This window comes from Sorex fumeus, unplaced genomic scaffold (assembly GCF_029834395.1).
Source record: "Sorex fumeus unplaced genomic scaffold, SorFum_2.1 ptg000024l, whole genome shotgun sequence".
In the NCBI taxonomy this organism is placed as follows: Eukaryota; Metazoa; Chordata; class Mammalia; order Eulipotyphla; family Soricidae; genus Sorex; species Sorex fumeus.
In genome coordinates this window covers 18,592,095-18,605,565 of record NW_026606081.1, presented here as the reverse complement: position 1 = coordinate 18,605,565, position 13,471 = coordinate 18,592,095, and the positions used below count along the sequence as shown (strand labels likewise).

The following is a 13,471-nucleotide window of genomic DNA, read 5'->3' as shown; positions in this document are numbered from 1 at the left end:
ATAAGCAGCAGTTTTAGTCCTGAGAAACCCAGGGAAGGCTTGGCATTTTACAGCCTTTCACTTCCACATCAACCCCTGGAGGAATTTTCAAAGATCTCGGAGGAAGCAATGCTTTAGAAAAGGCAAATAAACACTTGACAGGTATTGGAGATGGAACGGAAACCAGTGACTTCTCAAGTCTTAAGAAGAGGCCCTTCCGCCTGCTCCCCCTAGGCAGCTCGGTGGCCGCCATCCTCCAGAGGCCACTGGACAGTCAGGTTTTGTCCCTCAGTGATGAGACACATGGGGCCTCATGGGATGGGGGTGGAGCTGGCCCTTTCCTCCCGTCCCAATGAGACCCCGAGTTGCCGCCCATGAGCGGCCTTTCTGATCAAGCTGCTTAACGACCATGATCCCAGAGACTCAGAAACAAATCTCGAAACCCAGCAGGTTTTGGCAGAAATCCCTCCAGATTTAAGTGTTAAAATTTCGGAATTTCAAAATCACGCAGCCACTACTGCAGCCATGCGACATCATAAGTTATTCATAACCAGCAATAGAAAACCAAGTGTCTACTGTTTCCTTTTCAGCAGATCTGCATGTTGGACTAAAATCCCAAATAATAATGGTGGGTCTAGTGTCAAAATATTGAATGTGATCAAAGTAGAGAGAGAGTAATGTGGAAATCATCTGCCCCACAGGTAGGGGGAGGGTGTGGGATGAGGATATACTGGGGTTTTTGGTGGTGAAGAATGGGCACTGGTGAAGGTATGGGTGTTTCATTGTATGACTGAGACTTAGACCTGAAAGCCTTGTAACTGCTCTCACAGTGATTCAATAAATAAAATTATAAAAATGAAAAAAAAAAAGTAAGGTGGAGTTCATGCCCAATTCAATCAGCTAATCAGTGGCTGAATAAATAGCAGTAAAGTAAGTAAAGTAAAGGCCCTCCCGTTGATCATCGATTTGCTCGAGCGGGCCCAGTAACGTCTCCATTGGAGACTTTGTTGTTACTGTGTCTGGCATATCGAATACGTCACGGGGAGCTTGCCAGGCTCTGCCGTGCGGGCGAGATACTCTCGGTAGCTTGCCGGGCTCTCCGAGAGGGGCGGAGGAATCAAACTCGGGTTGGCCATGTTGGCTGCGTGCAAGGCAAACTCCCTACCGCTGTGCTATCGCTCCAGGCTGTACTCCTACATTAAAAAAAGAAAAGAGGCCCTGGCAGATTCTTCACCAAGACCCCAGCCCATGACAGCAGAGAGCAGGCAGGGGCCAGCCCCATCCAGTCGGCCACTAAGTGGTGCCTCCCCACTCCTACTGAGTGTCATGTACCACCCAGACTTGCTTCTCCCACTGATCGCTGGGGCACCTGCTGGCTCGCCCGCCCACTGTGTGTAGCCCACGACCTGGAGACCCAGAGGACTAGCATAATGTAGTGAGTGTGTTCAAAGGGGGAAAGGTGAAGGCCCAGAATAGCCAGTAGATGGAAAGAACCCCCGAAGCCCTGGCACCCTGCCCTCCTGGAGCTGTGCTGATGTGATAGCACAGTGCCCAGGTCTGGCCCCCGGTGACGCCCTCAGAATGAATGGGCCCATCACTTGTCCTCCATGAACTTTTTAACCAACTGCAAAACCAGTTCAAGTTCATAGTACTGACAGTGACATGAAAAGAACAAACGCGGTTAAAGTGAAGGAAACCTAAGAGCATGTCCAACATAACACTGCCCAGAGAGTCCAAGGAAAATGTAGTTTTCTAACTTTCAAAGGGGAAGCCTGAGTCTAACAACTTAACAAACCCATCAACTTATGGCCCTGGAGCTGAAGAGTCAAATGCTCCCCGAGGACAGGGGCTGGAGCTCTCCCTGAAGGCAGTAGAACTCAACCCTGGGCTTGGTGGGATCTCGTCCAACCCTCCACGGCATTGCTCAACACAGAGGCGCTGAATTACCCCCTATAGAACTGCCCGTGGACTCCTCCCCCTCCTTCTTCCTCTCAAAGTTGACCTATTATTACTATACCAAGATAAAATAGGTTTGTCTAAGGTTTGAGGAAGAATGTTCTAGAAAGATGACCTCCCATGTAAGATCTAGTCAAATGCTTATGTCTGTTTCCCCGGTTTTCCCTTCCCATTTTCCCAATTTTCTTGCTACTAACTCAGACCACTGTTGTGGTGCTAATGCCTGTTCACCCACAGAAGTACAACCATACATGCATATATACACAACCACACACGTAGACACATAGAACATACGCACTCCTTAAAACAAAAATAAACAAATGGGACTACATCAAATTGGAAAGTTTTTGCACAGCAAAAGAAACTCAAGCTCTAATAAAAAGAAACCTACTGTGTAGAATAACATTGGTTTGTCCTTTCTCACTGTCCACAAGGAGCTTAGGTTTGTTGGGTTACACCCATCACAGTGCTCCCAAGATACTCCCAATCATCTGTGTTTATCTTTAACTTCCCTGTGCTCTGCTTCCCCAACCTGCTAATCATTTTTATCCCCAAGTCAAACTCTGTTGACTTGTAAAATCAAACCCTTCTAAGGAATCTGATTTTTGTATTTGTAAGTGAAATATTGCTTTTCTCGTTCTCTTATATTCATTGTATAGTTTACTTCAAAGCAATGTCCTTTTTGTATAGACACAGAAATACAGTTAATGCTATGCTTTTTTAACTTGGGAGTTAATTGACTCCAAATAATATTTACTCCTGGGCATTTGTTTTCTCAACTTAAGCCTCAGTTGCCCTTAATTCCTAGCACCCCAAAAGCAGGGTCCTGACAAGGGACTGGATGGACACAGAGCAAGTTGTGAGCTACCCTGGCATTGAAATGGGTCAGGCCAAGTGTCATAATACTTAACTATACATTAAGAACATGTCACTGTCACTGTCACTGTCCTCCTGTTGTTCATCTATTTGTTCTAGCGGACCCAGTTATGTCTCCATTGTGAGACTTGTTGTTACTTTGTTTGGCATATCAAATATGTCACGGGTAGCTTGCCAGGCTTTGCCATGTGGGTGAGATACTCTCAGTAGCTTGCCAGGTTCTCCAAGAGGGGTGGGTGGAGGAATTGAACCCGAGTCGGTCAGATCGGTCACACACAAGGCAAACGCCCTACCACTGTGCTACCACTCCATGGTCATGGACAAATTCTCTCATGATCCAAAGAGTAACAACTGGATTAGGACCCTGCTAGAAATACTAAACTGGCCTGAGCACTGTAGTCTGGCATCTATAGTGAGAAGACCCCAGGAGAGTCACCCTACAAGTTTAATGTATTTCTGACTGTGTCCATACAAAATTAATTATATTATTAAGAAGTAGAATTAAGATGAATGTTTAAATGATTGTTGGACTAAGGAAAGGAGAAACACACCCCTAGATGGTATTTCACCCTTGAGTGGATCTTCTGGCTGCAGGAGACCTTGGTCTTATCGTAGAGGCTTCCCTCAGAAGGAAGGGCTTTCATAAGTTGACTGAGCTACCTCAGCTGGGATGCTTGGAAGTTGAGGACTAGACCAAGGCTGCAAGATGGAGTGTGGGGAGACTACCATAGGGGACAAAAGACGAGAATAAGGAGCAGTGTGAGACTGGAATGGGGAGCTTAGTGAGACTAGCACAGGTGCATGGGGAGAATGGAATAAACGGAGATGATCACCAACCAGCCTAGCGGCCCTGTTCCCTCCTTCATGAGACCCTTGGTGGCGGCTGCAGGCTGGGATGGGGAAATGGCCCATGGCCACCGAACACATGTGGCGGGCAAGAGAGACCATGCCACTGCTTCCACTTATTTATTTCATGATTACATATACTGACTGGGAAAAAATATTTGCACACAACACATCCAATAAAGAACTGATATCCCAGATCTATAAAGCACTCACAAAACTCAACAAAAAATCGAATGATCCCATTCACAAAAGGGCCAAGGAGATGAATAGACACTTCCCCAAAGTAAACATTGGGATGGCCAACAGGCATATGAAAACTGTTCTTCATCACTCATGATTAGGGAAATGCAAATCAAAACACCAATGAGACACCATCCCGTGCCCATGAGAATGCACTTCTCCAAAAGACAAGCATGTTGCTGGGGCTGCAGTGAGAAAGAAGTCTCACTCACTGCTGGTGCGATGTTGTTTGTCCAGCCTTTATGGAAGAAAATTTGGGAGTCTACCAAAAGGAGCAGAGCTCCCAAAGGGTCCAGCAAAAGTTTCTCAGCAATCCTCTCCAAAACACAAAACGTTAATCCAAAGGGTCTGTGCACAGCAGCAAGACAGCAAGAAATGCCAACAGCCCGAGGACCCAACAGTGACAGGCGACAGGCAAGGGGAGCGGAGGGGGCTGCCACGCTCTGCACAGAGTAGGTGCACCCCTGCAGCTCTGACGTCACGCAATCAGGCATGCGGTGGGCTGGGGGCACCCAGCAGAGAAGCCGGCCGGGAGGACGGGGACAGACAAACACAGAGGAACACAGAGCGGGCAACCCCGGGCCTGGCCGAGGGGCCTCGAGGGCCTGAGGGGGTGGAGGGGGCCTGCCCTGGGGCGGGCAGGGCCACAGGCTGGGACCGTTATTATATTATTATCTATCACTATCACCCCATTGTTCATCAATTTGCTCGAGCAGGCGCCAATAACGTCTCCATTCATCCCTGTGACGTGTTAGTGGCATAATGGGGCTCTTTCAGGGTCAGGGGAATGAGTTACTGTTTTTGGCATATGAGTCACCACGGGTAGCTTGCCAGGCTCTGCCGTGCAGGCGGAATACTCTCGGTAGCTTGCCAGGCTCTCCAAGAAGGATGGATGCTTTCGGGGTAACCTCTAATCACCTTTACAGGGGTTCCCAGTCAGGCATATATGCGGGCAAGATACTCTCGGTAGCCTGCTGGGTTCTCTGAGAGCGAGAACTAGACAATAACATTATTATTATTATTATTAATTATTATTTTTATTAACTACAAACCTCAGCATCCGGGTTAACGTGTAAACGTCTGAGGCGATCCTCGAGGTAAGCGGGACAAGGCAGCCTTTGCAACCCTGGCACTCCCGACAGCCCTTGAGGCCTTAGCATTCCCAGCAGCCTTTGCGGCCTGGCACTCCCGGAGGCCTTTGCGGCCTTGGCAGCCCTGACAGTCCCGGCAGCCTTTGCGCGTGTCGCTGGCGCAGGGGAGACGCTCCCGTCATCCCGTGCGAAGCTCTGCTCTCCTCTAGGCGCTGCCCCCGCAGTGACCGCTCCTGCCCTCAAAGGCCACGTCCCTCTGCGTGCTGCTGCCCACGAGCAGCCGGCGGCTCAGTCCTGCTCAGGCTCTCCAGGGGGTGCGGCCAGCGAGAGGGCCCGGGCGGGAGCGGCCTCCGTCACAAACTCCCGGGAGAGGCTCGGCCCAGGAGAGGAGACCCCGGCCCTGGAGACACCGGACCCCCGCCCGGCTCAGGAGACGCCGAACCCCTGCCCGGGCCAGGAGACGCCAGACCCCCGCCCGGCTCAGGAGACAAGACCCCGGCCCTGGTGACACCAGACCCCCGCCCGGGCCAGGAGAGGAGACCCCGACCTGGAGACGCCGGACCCCCACCCGGCTCAGGAAACGCCGAACCCCTGCCTGGGACAGGAGATGGCCAGACTCCCACCCGGGCCAGGGAGACTGGCGGGACCACTCACCGGACCCAGGAGATCAAGCCAGACCCCCACAGCGATACTTCCTGTTGGGGATGGAGAATGTTTCGAGTAAATCCACCCGACTTTTCATCAGTTTGAAATAGATCCATGAGCACAAAGCCACAGAAGCCGTCTTATCAACATTCACATAAAGAACTCTCAGTTCCTTTTAGTACTCAACTTTATTTAAAAAAAAAAAAATCAAGGTATTAAACATTTGAACCTGAAGTCGGAATACTACTTTTCGGATTAACATCTTTGATCTAGGTTTCACCAATTTTTGGTTTTGATCTCCTTAAACTTCAGGCCATGAAAAACTGGAGAGGATCTTCGAAGGAGTCAGAAGCCGCATTCCACAAGCTTCCCTTCAGAAGAGTCTCTCAGTTCCCAAGTCCCATCCTCACAAAGAAATTCAATTATAGTTTCAGTTTTCATAAGTCAGGTTTACAGCTGGAGAGATAGTAAAGGAGGTTAGGGCCTTCACCTCCGTGCAACTCACCCCGATTTCATCTCAGTGCACCATATAGTCCCCAGGGCCTGCCAGGAGTGATCCCTGAGCACCACCAGGTGTGGCCAAGAACAGCAAAAGTAAGTCTGAAGACTGGGTGAGCCCCCTTGGCCACCCACTGACAGACAACTGGGAATACTTTGAGAATTAGCTGTTTTCCGTTCCAAACAGAATCAACTGTTATCTGGGAAAATTCTGAAAACTCCTGTTCCTTGGGTTGTCTGAAGCAGCGTTTCTCAACCAGTGACATTCTTGTCCTTGTAGGTCCCCCAGATGTTCTGAGGGGGCCACAGGTAGAGATTCCAGCGTGGGGGCCCCTGCATGGGGCTAGGAAGCTATGGTCAGAGGAGGGTGGGGGACTGCAGAGGAAGCCAGGGACAAGGCACTGGCCCTGCACGGGAGAGAACCTGCTGCAATCCCCAGCTCCACAGATAACCTAAAATGCCAAACCAGAAAAGCAAGATTTTCCAAAAAATAAATGTCTCTAACTTCCCCACAAAGTGTTTCCCAAAGAGATAGCTCATCCTCTATACAAGCTATTAGCACATTTATTTGACATGCATTTAAATAGCTTTGTTATATGTCTTACGTTGGCTTTGGTGACTGTTTCACTTCTGCAATCTGGTCTTGCATACTTTTCATGAGTTTCTACTTTGAATTCGATGATAATTTCTCTAAGTTCAAGGTCCAATCATTATTATAGTTTCTGTGGTCTCAGGACTGTCCTTTTAATGTGATAGATAAGCTGTGGAGCTAGACAAGCAGTTGATAATAACGTCTACGCAATCTGAGGTAAGAATTACTCTAGTGAGAGAAAGTGTGGCTTTGTAGACTGTAATTCAAAAAATGTAGTGTAGCACAATGCTTTGTATTGCCTGGGGTTCTGCCTCTTATTGTGTGATCTATTACCTAACCTCTCTGCCACATTTTCCTCCTGTGCAAAATGAAAATAATGTTGGTACTCCTATCATTGGGTTGTTCTGAGTACAAAATATCCTAATATAAAATGTTTTATGAAGTGATGTTACAGGGGCTAGTGCAGTAGCCCAGGATCAGGGAGCTATGCCTTGCTTGTGTAAGGACCTGAGTTTGATTCCCCAAGCCTCCTGGTCTACCAGTACCCTGAGTACTACTGGTTTGTGATCCCAGTGACCACCCCCCCCCAGCACCTCTGTGCCTTCGCAGCATTACATCACCAGACCCAAGAGTTTAACCATCAGTTTGCCAAGTAATGCCAGGAGTGGCCCCTAAGGCCCTGAGCATTGCTTTAGAGGCCCTAGATAAATAAATAACCAGAGGTATTTCATAATGACTTACCAATAACCTTCAGATATTATTATGTGTGTTATGAACCATAAGCCCAATGTTTCCTAGGACAGTGGTTTAAGGTAGAGATTTGGCAATTTGATATAGGGAACAATGCAGGGCATTTTCCCATATGGATCCCATTCATTCCTAGAGAGAGGTAAACATAGCCCTGATGTCATAATCAGATAAATTATGAGTGTCCTTTATTTTCCCCAAACCTCTGGGGAACAAAGGTCACACTGTACAGAGCTTAAATAAGAATGACATAACAGGTGAAAATGGGCCCATTGTCTGACCAGACCTTGTCTCTGTTCTCCACTGCCCCATTTTCCAGTTTTTCAGCTACACAGGAAAACTGGAAGCATGCTTAGAACTTTCCCCAACCTGCTCTGGATGCAGAGACCAAGAGGAAAAAAAAATAGAGCATATGCTTTCCCTTTCCTCTGTCCATGGAAGAAAGTAGCATGGAGAAAGTGCTTCCCAGAACCATTCCCGTGTCCCCCACCATTACCCCATCCAGAGAGGAAAGGGACAATAATGACAGGGAGATATGCCTGGATAAATATGGAATGACACCCCACTCCAACCCCACCCTCACCCTTCCCACACACACACACACACACACACACACCCTTCCATTTCTTCACAGCACTAGCCTAGGCGACACTGGAATAAGCAGGTCTCACCTCACCCCCTCTCCCTCTGGCACCCTAATCCAAAAACAAGTTAAGGAAAAGAACCAACAATAGTTGAGTAAGTCTCTGGATACCTGAAACATGCCTGCTCTCCTAGAAGACAGGACCTTTAAGGTAATTTCTAACTACCCCTGAGGGTGAAGCAACATTTAATCTTATGCAAGACTCTCCTCGGCACCTGTCTCCACCCACCTCATGCATCCCACCCTCTCATACATCGGCATATGTATATTCGGAAAACACTGTTCTTTGGTGAGATATACCATCTGTCTGCCATGCACTGTGTGTATAGGTCAGAACACCTTCAGTTAAACTCAAAGTCCTGTGAAGTCTACATTTTCCTACTCCTCTTAAGCTCATTCGCTCACTTAGTTAAAAAATAATGAGGAGAGCTAGTTCAAAGTGCTGGAACACAAACCTTTCGTGACGAGGCCTACATCTGATCCCTAGCACCACATCCCCCCCCCCCCCCCGCACCTGCTCCACACCTCGGCTCTGCTGGGTATAATCCCAGGTGCCCCTGAGCATCACCCATGGTGGACCTGGTGACCCTGGCGTTTCTGGGCCTATATAGTATCATGTCACTAAGCTTGAGCCACCAAGCCAGGCTTCACTGAGTATCACCAGCAAAGGCCCCCAGGACACCTAGGCACTGTTTGGGAGCCCCCTGCCACCTCCCACCCTTCCCCCCCAAAAAAATCTCATAAATCTATCAGGCACCACATGAATCCCTAGAAAAATATATCCCCTTCTATTTGTCCGAAATTGTCTATATATCTGAGTATAGTCATCTGCAGAAAAGTGTAAGTCCAATGAATACAGAACTAAATAGAAGGGGTTCCTGCTTAATAAGCTCCCGAGATCAAGAACAGCTTCTCAGAAGCAGTGGCGCCTAAGCTGAGCCCTGAAGCTAAACAGTGGACCATAAAAATGGAGGTAATGCTTGAAAAGTACATGGGGACTAGATCACAAAAGGCTCTTAAGTCACATTACCATGTTCAAGGTTTATCTTAAAGGTATTTTATTATTTTAGTTAGCTAAATGGCATAGTCAGATTTTTACTTTAAAGTGAACGCTTTAGTTATAATATAGTAATCATTCTATATAGTTGCTGAACACATAAATATCATGTAGCATAATAAAAAGTATTTCAGGGATTTAAAAATAAAAAGACAACCAGGCAACCTGTCATGTTATGGAGTTTGGTCGGACTCTTTAACATGGAGGATTGTGCCAGATCACTGTCACTGTCACTGTCCTCCCATTGTTCGTTGATTTACTCGAGCAGGCCCAGTAACATTGTGAGTCTTGTTGTTACTGTGTTTGGCAGTCGAATATGTCATGGGTAGCTTGCCAGGCTTTGCCTTGTGGGCAAGATACTGTCGGTAGCTTGCCGGGCTTTTTAAGAAGGGCGGAGGAATCGAACTCAGGTTGGGCAGGTCAGCCGCATTCAAGGCAAACGCCCACCCGCTGTGCTATCGCTCCAGCAGGAAAAGATTGTGATGGGAAATAGAAGTGCAAGAATGACCTTAAGTTAAGCCAAGAATGCACAGCAAATTCACAGGAGAGTTCACTGCTTTGTTTGGAGAGCTCTGGACGGGGTGGTGGAGACCTCGGCCTTGATATGTACGGCCTGACTGCCAGCCTCGCCTCCAGATACAGACTTCTTCACCACCGAGATCCTTCGTGGAATTTTAAACAGACATAATCCAAGTATTTCACTAGGAAGATTGACTGTGAATGAGAGAAGACTTAAAAGAAGACAAGGCAGCCAGGTGATGGAATATGCATGGGGTCGAGGAGATTCATGGCGTGTGTAGGTAGAAGGATCAGGAGACTGGTCGGAAGAGAGACACCTTCCTGGTGGTGTGAACAAAGGTTGCCTCACACGGTGGCCTGCCCCTATCTCCAGCCCCTGACAACACTCCCTGGGAGACGTACTTATCTTGATGGAGGCATTTCCAGAAGCTTAGTGTGGTGATCTGGACAATGAGGATCTTCCTCCTATCCAGTGTGTACACAGAAGAAGTCAGAGGTGAAATGTTTTGAAGAGGAATGAGGAGCAAAGAACATTTGAAGAATGATAAAAGAGCTTACAGGGGTCAAACAAAAGGCAACACGAGGCCATTCTTACATCCCCTATGTGAGGCACCCTGAGGAATTCAGACTGTGGGGGCTGCCTGGGTCTGGAGCTCCCTGGGAAGATCAGACCAATAGCCATTTGAGAGCTCTTGAAAGACTTCTCCCATTCTTGTTCATCTCAGCAATCAGAGCAGAACATCATAAATGAGGTTGTTCCGTTGTCTCCAGTTTGAACTCAACTCACTTTGTTCACCTGAAGCACCAATTCAACAATAATTAGGGATTCTAAGAAAATATCCCTCTGTCTCTATGTAGACTCTAGAAACCTCCCAGAATCCCCCCTCAAACATGCACAGTCCTATAGTCTATCCCCTGAGAAAAGCCAGCTGTATTGCAGCGTCAGGTGTACTTGTAAACAGATGTTGGTGAAGGTTCAATAAACAAACCCCTGGACACAAAACAATTTCTGTTTTCTCAACCTTTCAAAACGAGAAAATTGGCCTTTTCCCAATAGGTCCATATATTATCTATTCTACTTTGTTGCAGGTGAGAAACTGTAGTTGCATAGTTTTTAATTTGAATAATTTAAGATCTTAATGGACTTAAATTTTGCCCTAAATTGATTGTTTCCTGCCGGAGTAGATATGAATGCCAACAAATTAATAGATTCTTCTGGAATGACATTTCATCTGTCATCACTTAAGTGATGATTGTTGCTTACATTGGGACATTTTAGAAGATCAAATAGATGTTTATTAGGCCTGATTAAGTGATAAAATTCCCTGGGCCTCCCTTTGTTTCAAAGCAATTATGGGCTTCCTCTGGTTTCTTTTTGATGCCCACAGAGGCCAAAGAAGAGTGCTTGAATATGCAAACATGAAAACAGGGAAGCAAGGTGTCATCATACATATAATTTACCTATTGAGGCATCTGCATCTGCCTACTCATAAACTGAGAATCATATACTAATAAACTAAGCCAATTTTTCTAAATAATTTAGACACATCTCCAGTACTTTTGCCAGGGGGTGGGGGGTGGGACTTAGGGGTCTGGTCTTTTGTCCCTTTACATTTCACCAACATCTCCAGAACTGCAAGATAAGGCGATAAAAAAGTAAGTGCAGACAATGTGTGGGCTACAGATAGGGAGCTTCGAGCAAAAGCCTAACTGCTTTCCAGGCACATGACCGCTCCCGCTCCTACCTAGAAATACTGAAGTCAGCTCAGCCCTTTCCCCTGACAGGACACTGCAACCAGACAGGAACATGTAGGAAAGCGTTTGTTTTAATTTTCCAAACATCAATAGGACGTGTGTGCATTTCAGTTCTCCCCACATAGTATTTCACACCAGAAGTGCCACTAGAGACCTTTACTGGAAAACCTACCGAAGTAAAGTTTGAACCCTTCTGGGGACCCTACTCGGGTATGGCCAGGGTTCTTGAGTAATGTATGTTTTCACTAAACTAAGATAGTCCTAAGAAAAGATAATAATCAGTAATAATACTGATATTAGCAAGAAACTTAAGTGCTTTATCCTTAATGGTAAGGGAAAGTCAGTGCATTGGAAGACGTTAAATTTCCAAGAGTGGAGTTTAACAGGTAATATTTCCCAAACATTTAGGACCACAAAAGCTCTCTCTCTCTCTCTCTCTCTCTCTCACACACACACACACACACACACACACACACACACACACCATCTGCCGAAATATATATTAAACCAGAATCAGACCAGAAGAGAGAAAAGAAATCAAGGCAAGGCAGAAGCGGGGAGGAGCCAGTGTGGGGGAGAGATTGAAAGGACACTTGGCTCGTCCACGAATTTGAAAACCGCCCCATGCCGTTGAATGTGGTTGTGGGAATGTGGCCCTTTGACATAGAGGAGCACGTGCGAAGTTGGTCACTCCCGTAGCCCCAGCCGTGCCCCCTCGGCCCCGGGTGGGTGTCGCTGTTCTCCGTGCGTTCTTCCATGCGGACGAGCCTTGGCAGCCAGCTTTTGCCTAACTGGTCCCCGGGCGTGGGACGGGGCACCAGCCCCCCCCCCCCGGGCGGCCCCACGTGCGGAAGGGCCGGGAGCCCCCAGGACCTGCGTCCCCGCGGCCGCTCCTATCGGGAACGCGTGTCGTCCGTGCGTCCCAGCCCTTGACGGCCGGCCGCGCAGCGTTTTCTAGCAAACCGTCTCGCCCAGCGCGCGTGCGGCCGGCTCCCCCCGCCCAGACCTTGGCTCCCCTGCGCCCCCGCGGCCGCCCCGGGTTGCGAAAAGCCGGCGCCTGCCCTTTGCCTACCTGGTTGAAGTGCAGCTGGCCCGGGTGCGCGTTCGGGCCGGCCCCCAGCCGCTCCAGCAGCCGCGCCAGCTGCGGGGCCGACAGGCTGCGGTTGGAGCCGAACACGCCCAGCACGTCCTCGCTGAAGGCCTCCCCGGGCCCCGCCGAGCCCAGGCCGGCCGCGGGCTGCAGCAGCAGCGGCAGCAGCAGCAGCGCGGCCAGCGCGCGGCCCCGGCCCATCCCGCTCCGAGGCTGCCCGGCCGGCCGCGACCTGCCGGCCACCGGGGCCGGGCAGGGGAGGCAGGAGGCCCCCGCCTCCTGGCGAGCACGCGATAAGGAGGACAGAGGGGGCCGGCCCCGGGAGCCGGCGTGGACAGGCGCGGGGCCAGCTGTCCGGTGCCGGGTGCGTTGGCTCCGCCGGGCGTCCGGCCGTCCTCCCGCTGCTCGGCCCCAGGGGGCGCGGGGCTGGCTCTTAGGGCCCGGGTCCAGGCGTGGGGACACGGCCCGCCCCCTCCCTCTCCAGCCGAGCTTCTCGGGGCTGGGCCAGCCCGGAGCCCTCACCTGCCTGCTTCTGTCTCTGCGCCTGTGTCCACCCCGGAAAGCACCACCCCCCCCCCTCTCTCTCTGTCCCCCCCACCTCTCCGTCCCTCTCCCTCTCCCCCTCTCCCCCTCCCCAGCTCTCCCTATCTTGAACAATTCTGCTGCGGGACTTGGGGACCAGCCCGCTCCCTTTGCAGATAAGAGGAGGGCCCTATCCCCGCCTCTGCGCACGCACGTGGGGACACTCCCCTGGCCACACTCACCCCGCCCTCCCCTGTTACCTGATAGCCGGCTCCCTCCCTCGGGGTCACTGAGCTCAAGGGGGTCTGGGGTCGCCTTCCCACAATAGAGCCTGGAGCCCCTTCTCCATTGGCGAGCTTGGCAGGAACTGCGTTTTGTCCAACTGGCCCAATTCAGCTGTCAAGGAAACGGAATC

At 49.7% G+C, this 13,471-nt stretch overlaps 1 protein-coding gene across 1 annotated transcript in view; it reads right to left on the bottom strand.

The window, feature by feature from the left end:
- The window catches only part of SLC39A8 (solute carrier family 39 member 8), a 40,803-nt gene extending 27,718 nt beyond the window's left edge, over positions 1-13,085 (bottom strand). The window contains exon 1 of the mRNA XM_056114130.1: positions 12,517-13,085. Within this exon, the coding sequence (XP_055970105.1) occupies positions 12,517-12,735 (219 nt within the window). The 5' untranslated portion in view covers positions 12,736-13,085. The remainder of the gene's footprint in view (positions 1-12,516) is intronic.
- Positions 13,086-13,471: the final 386 nt, after the last annotated feature.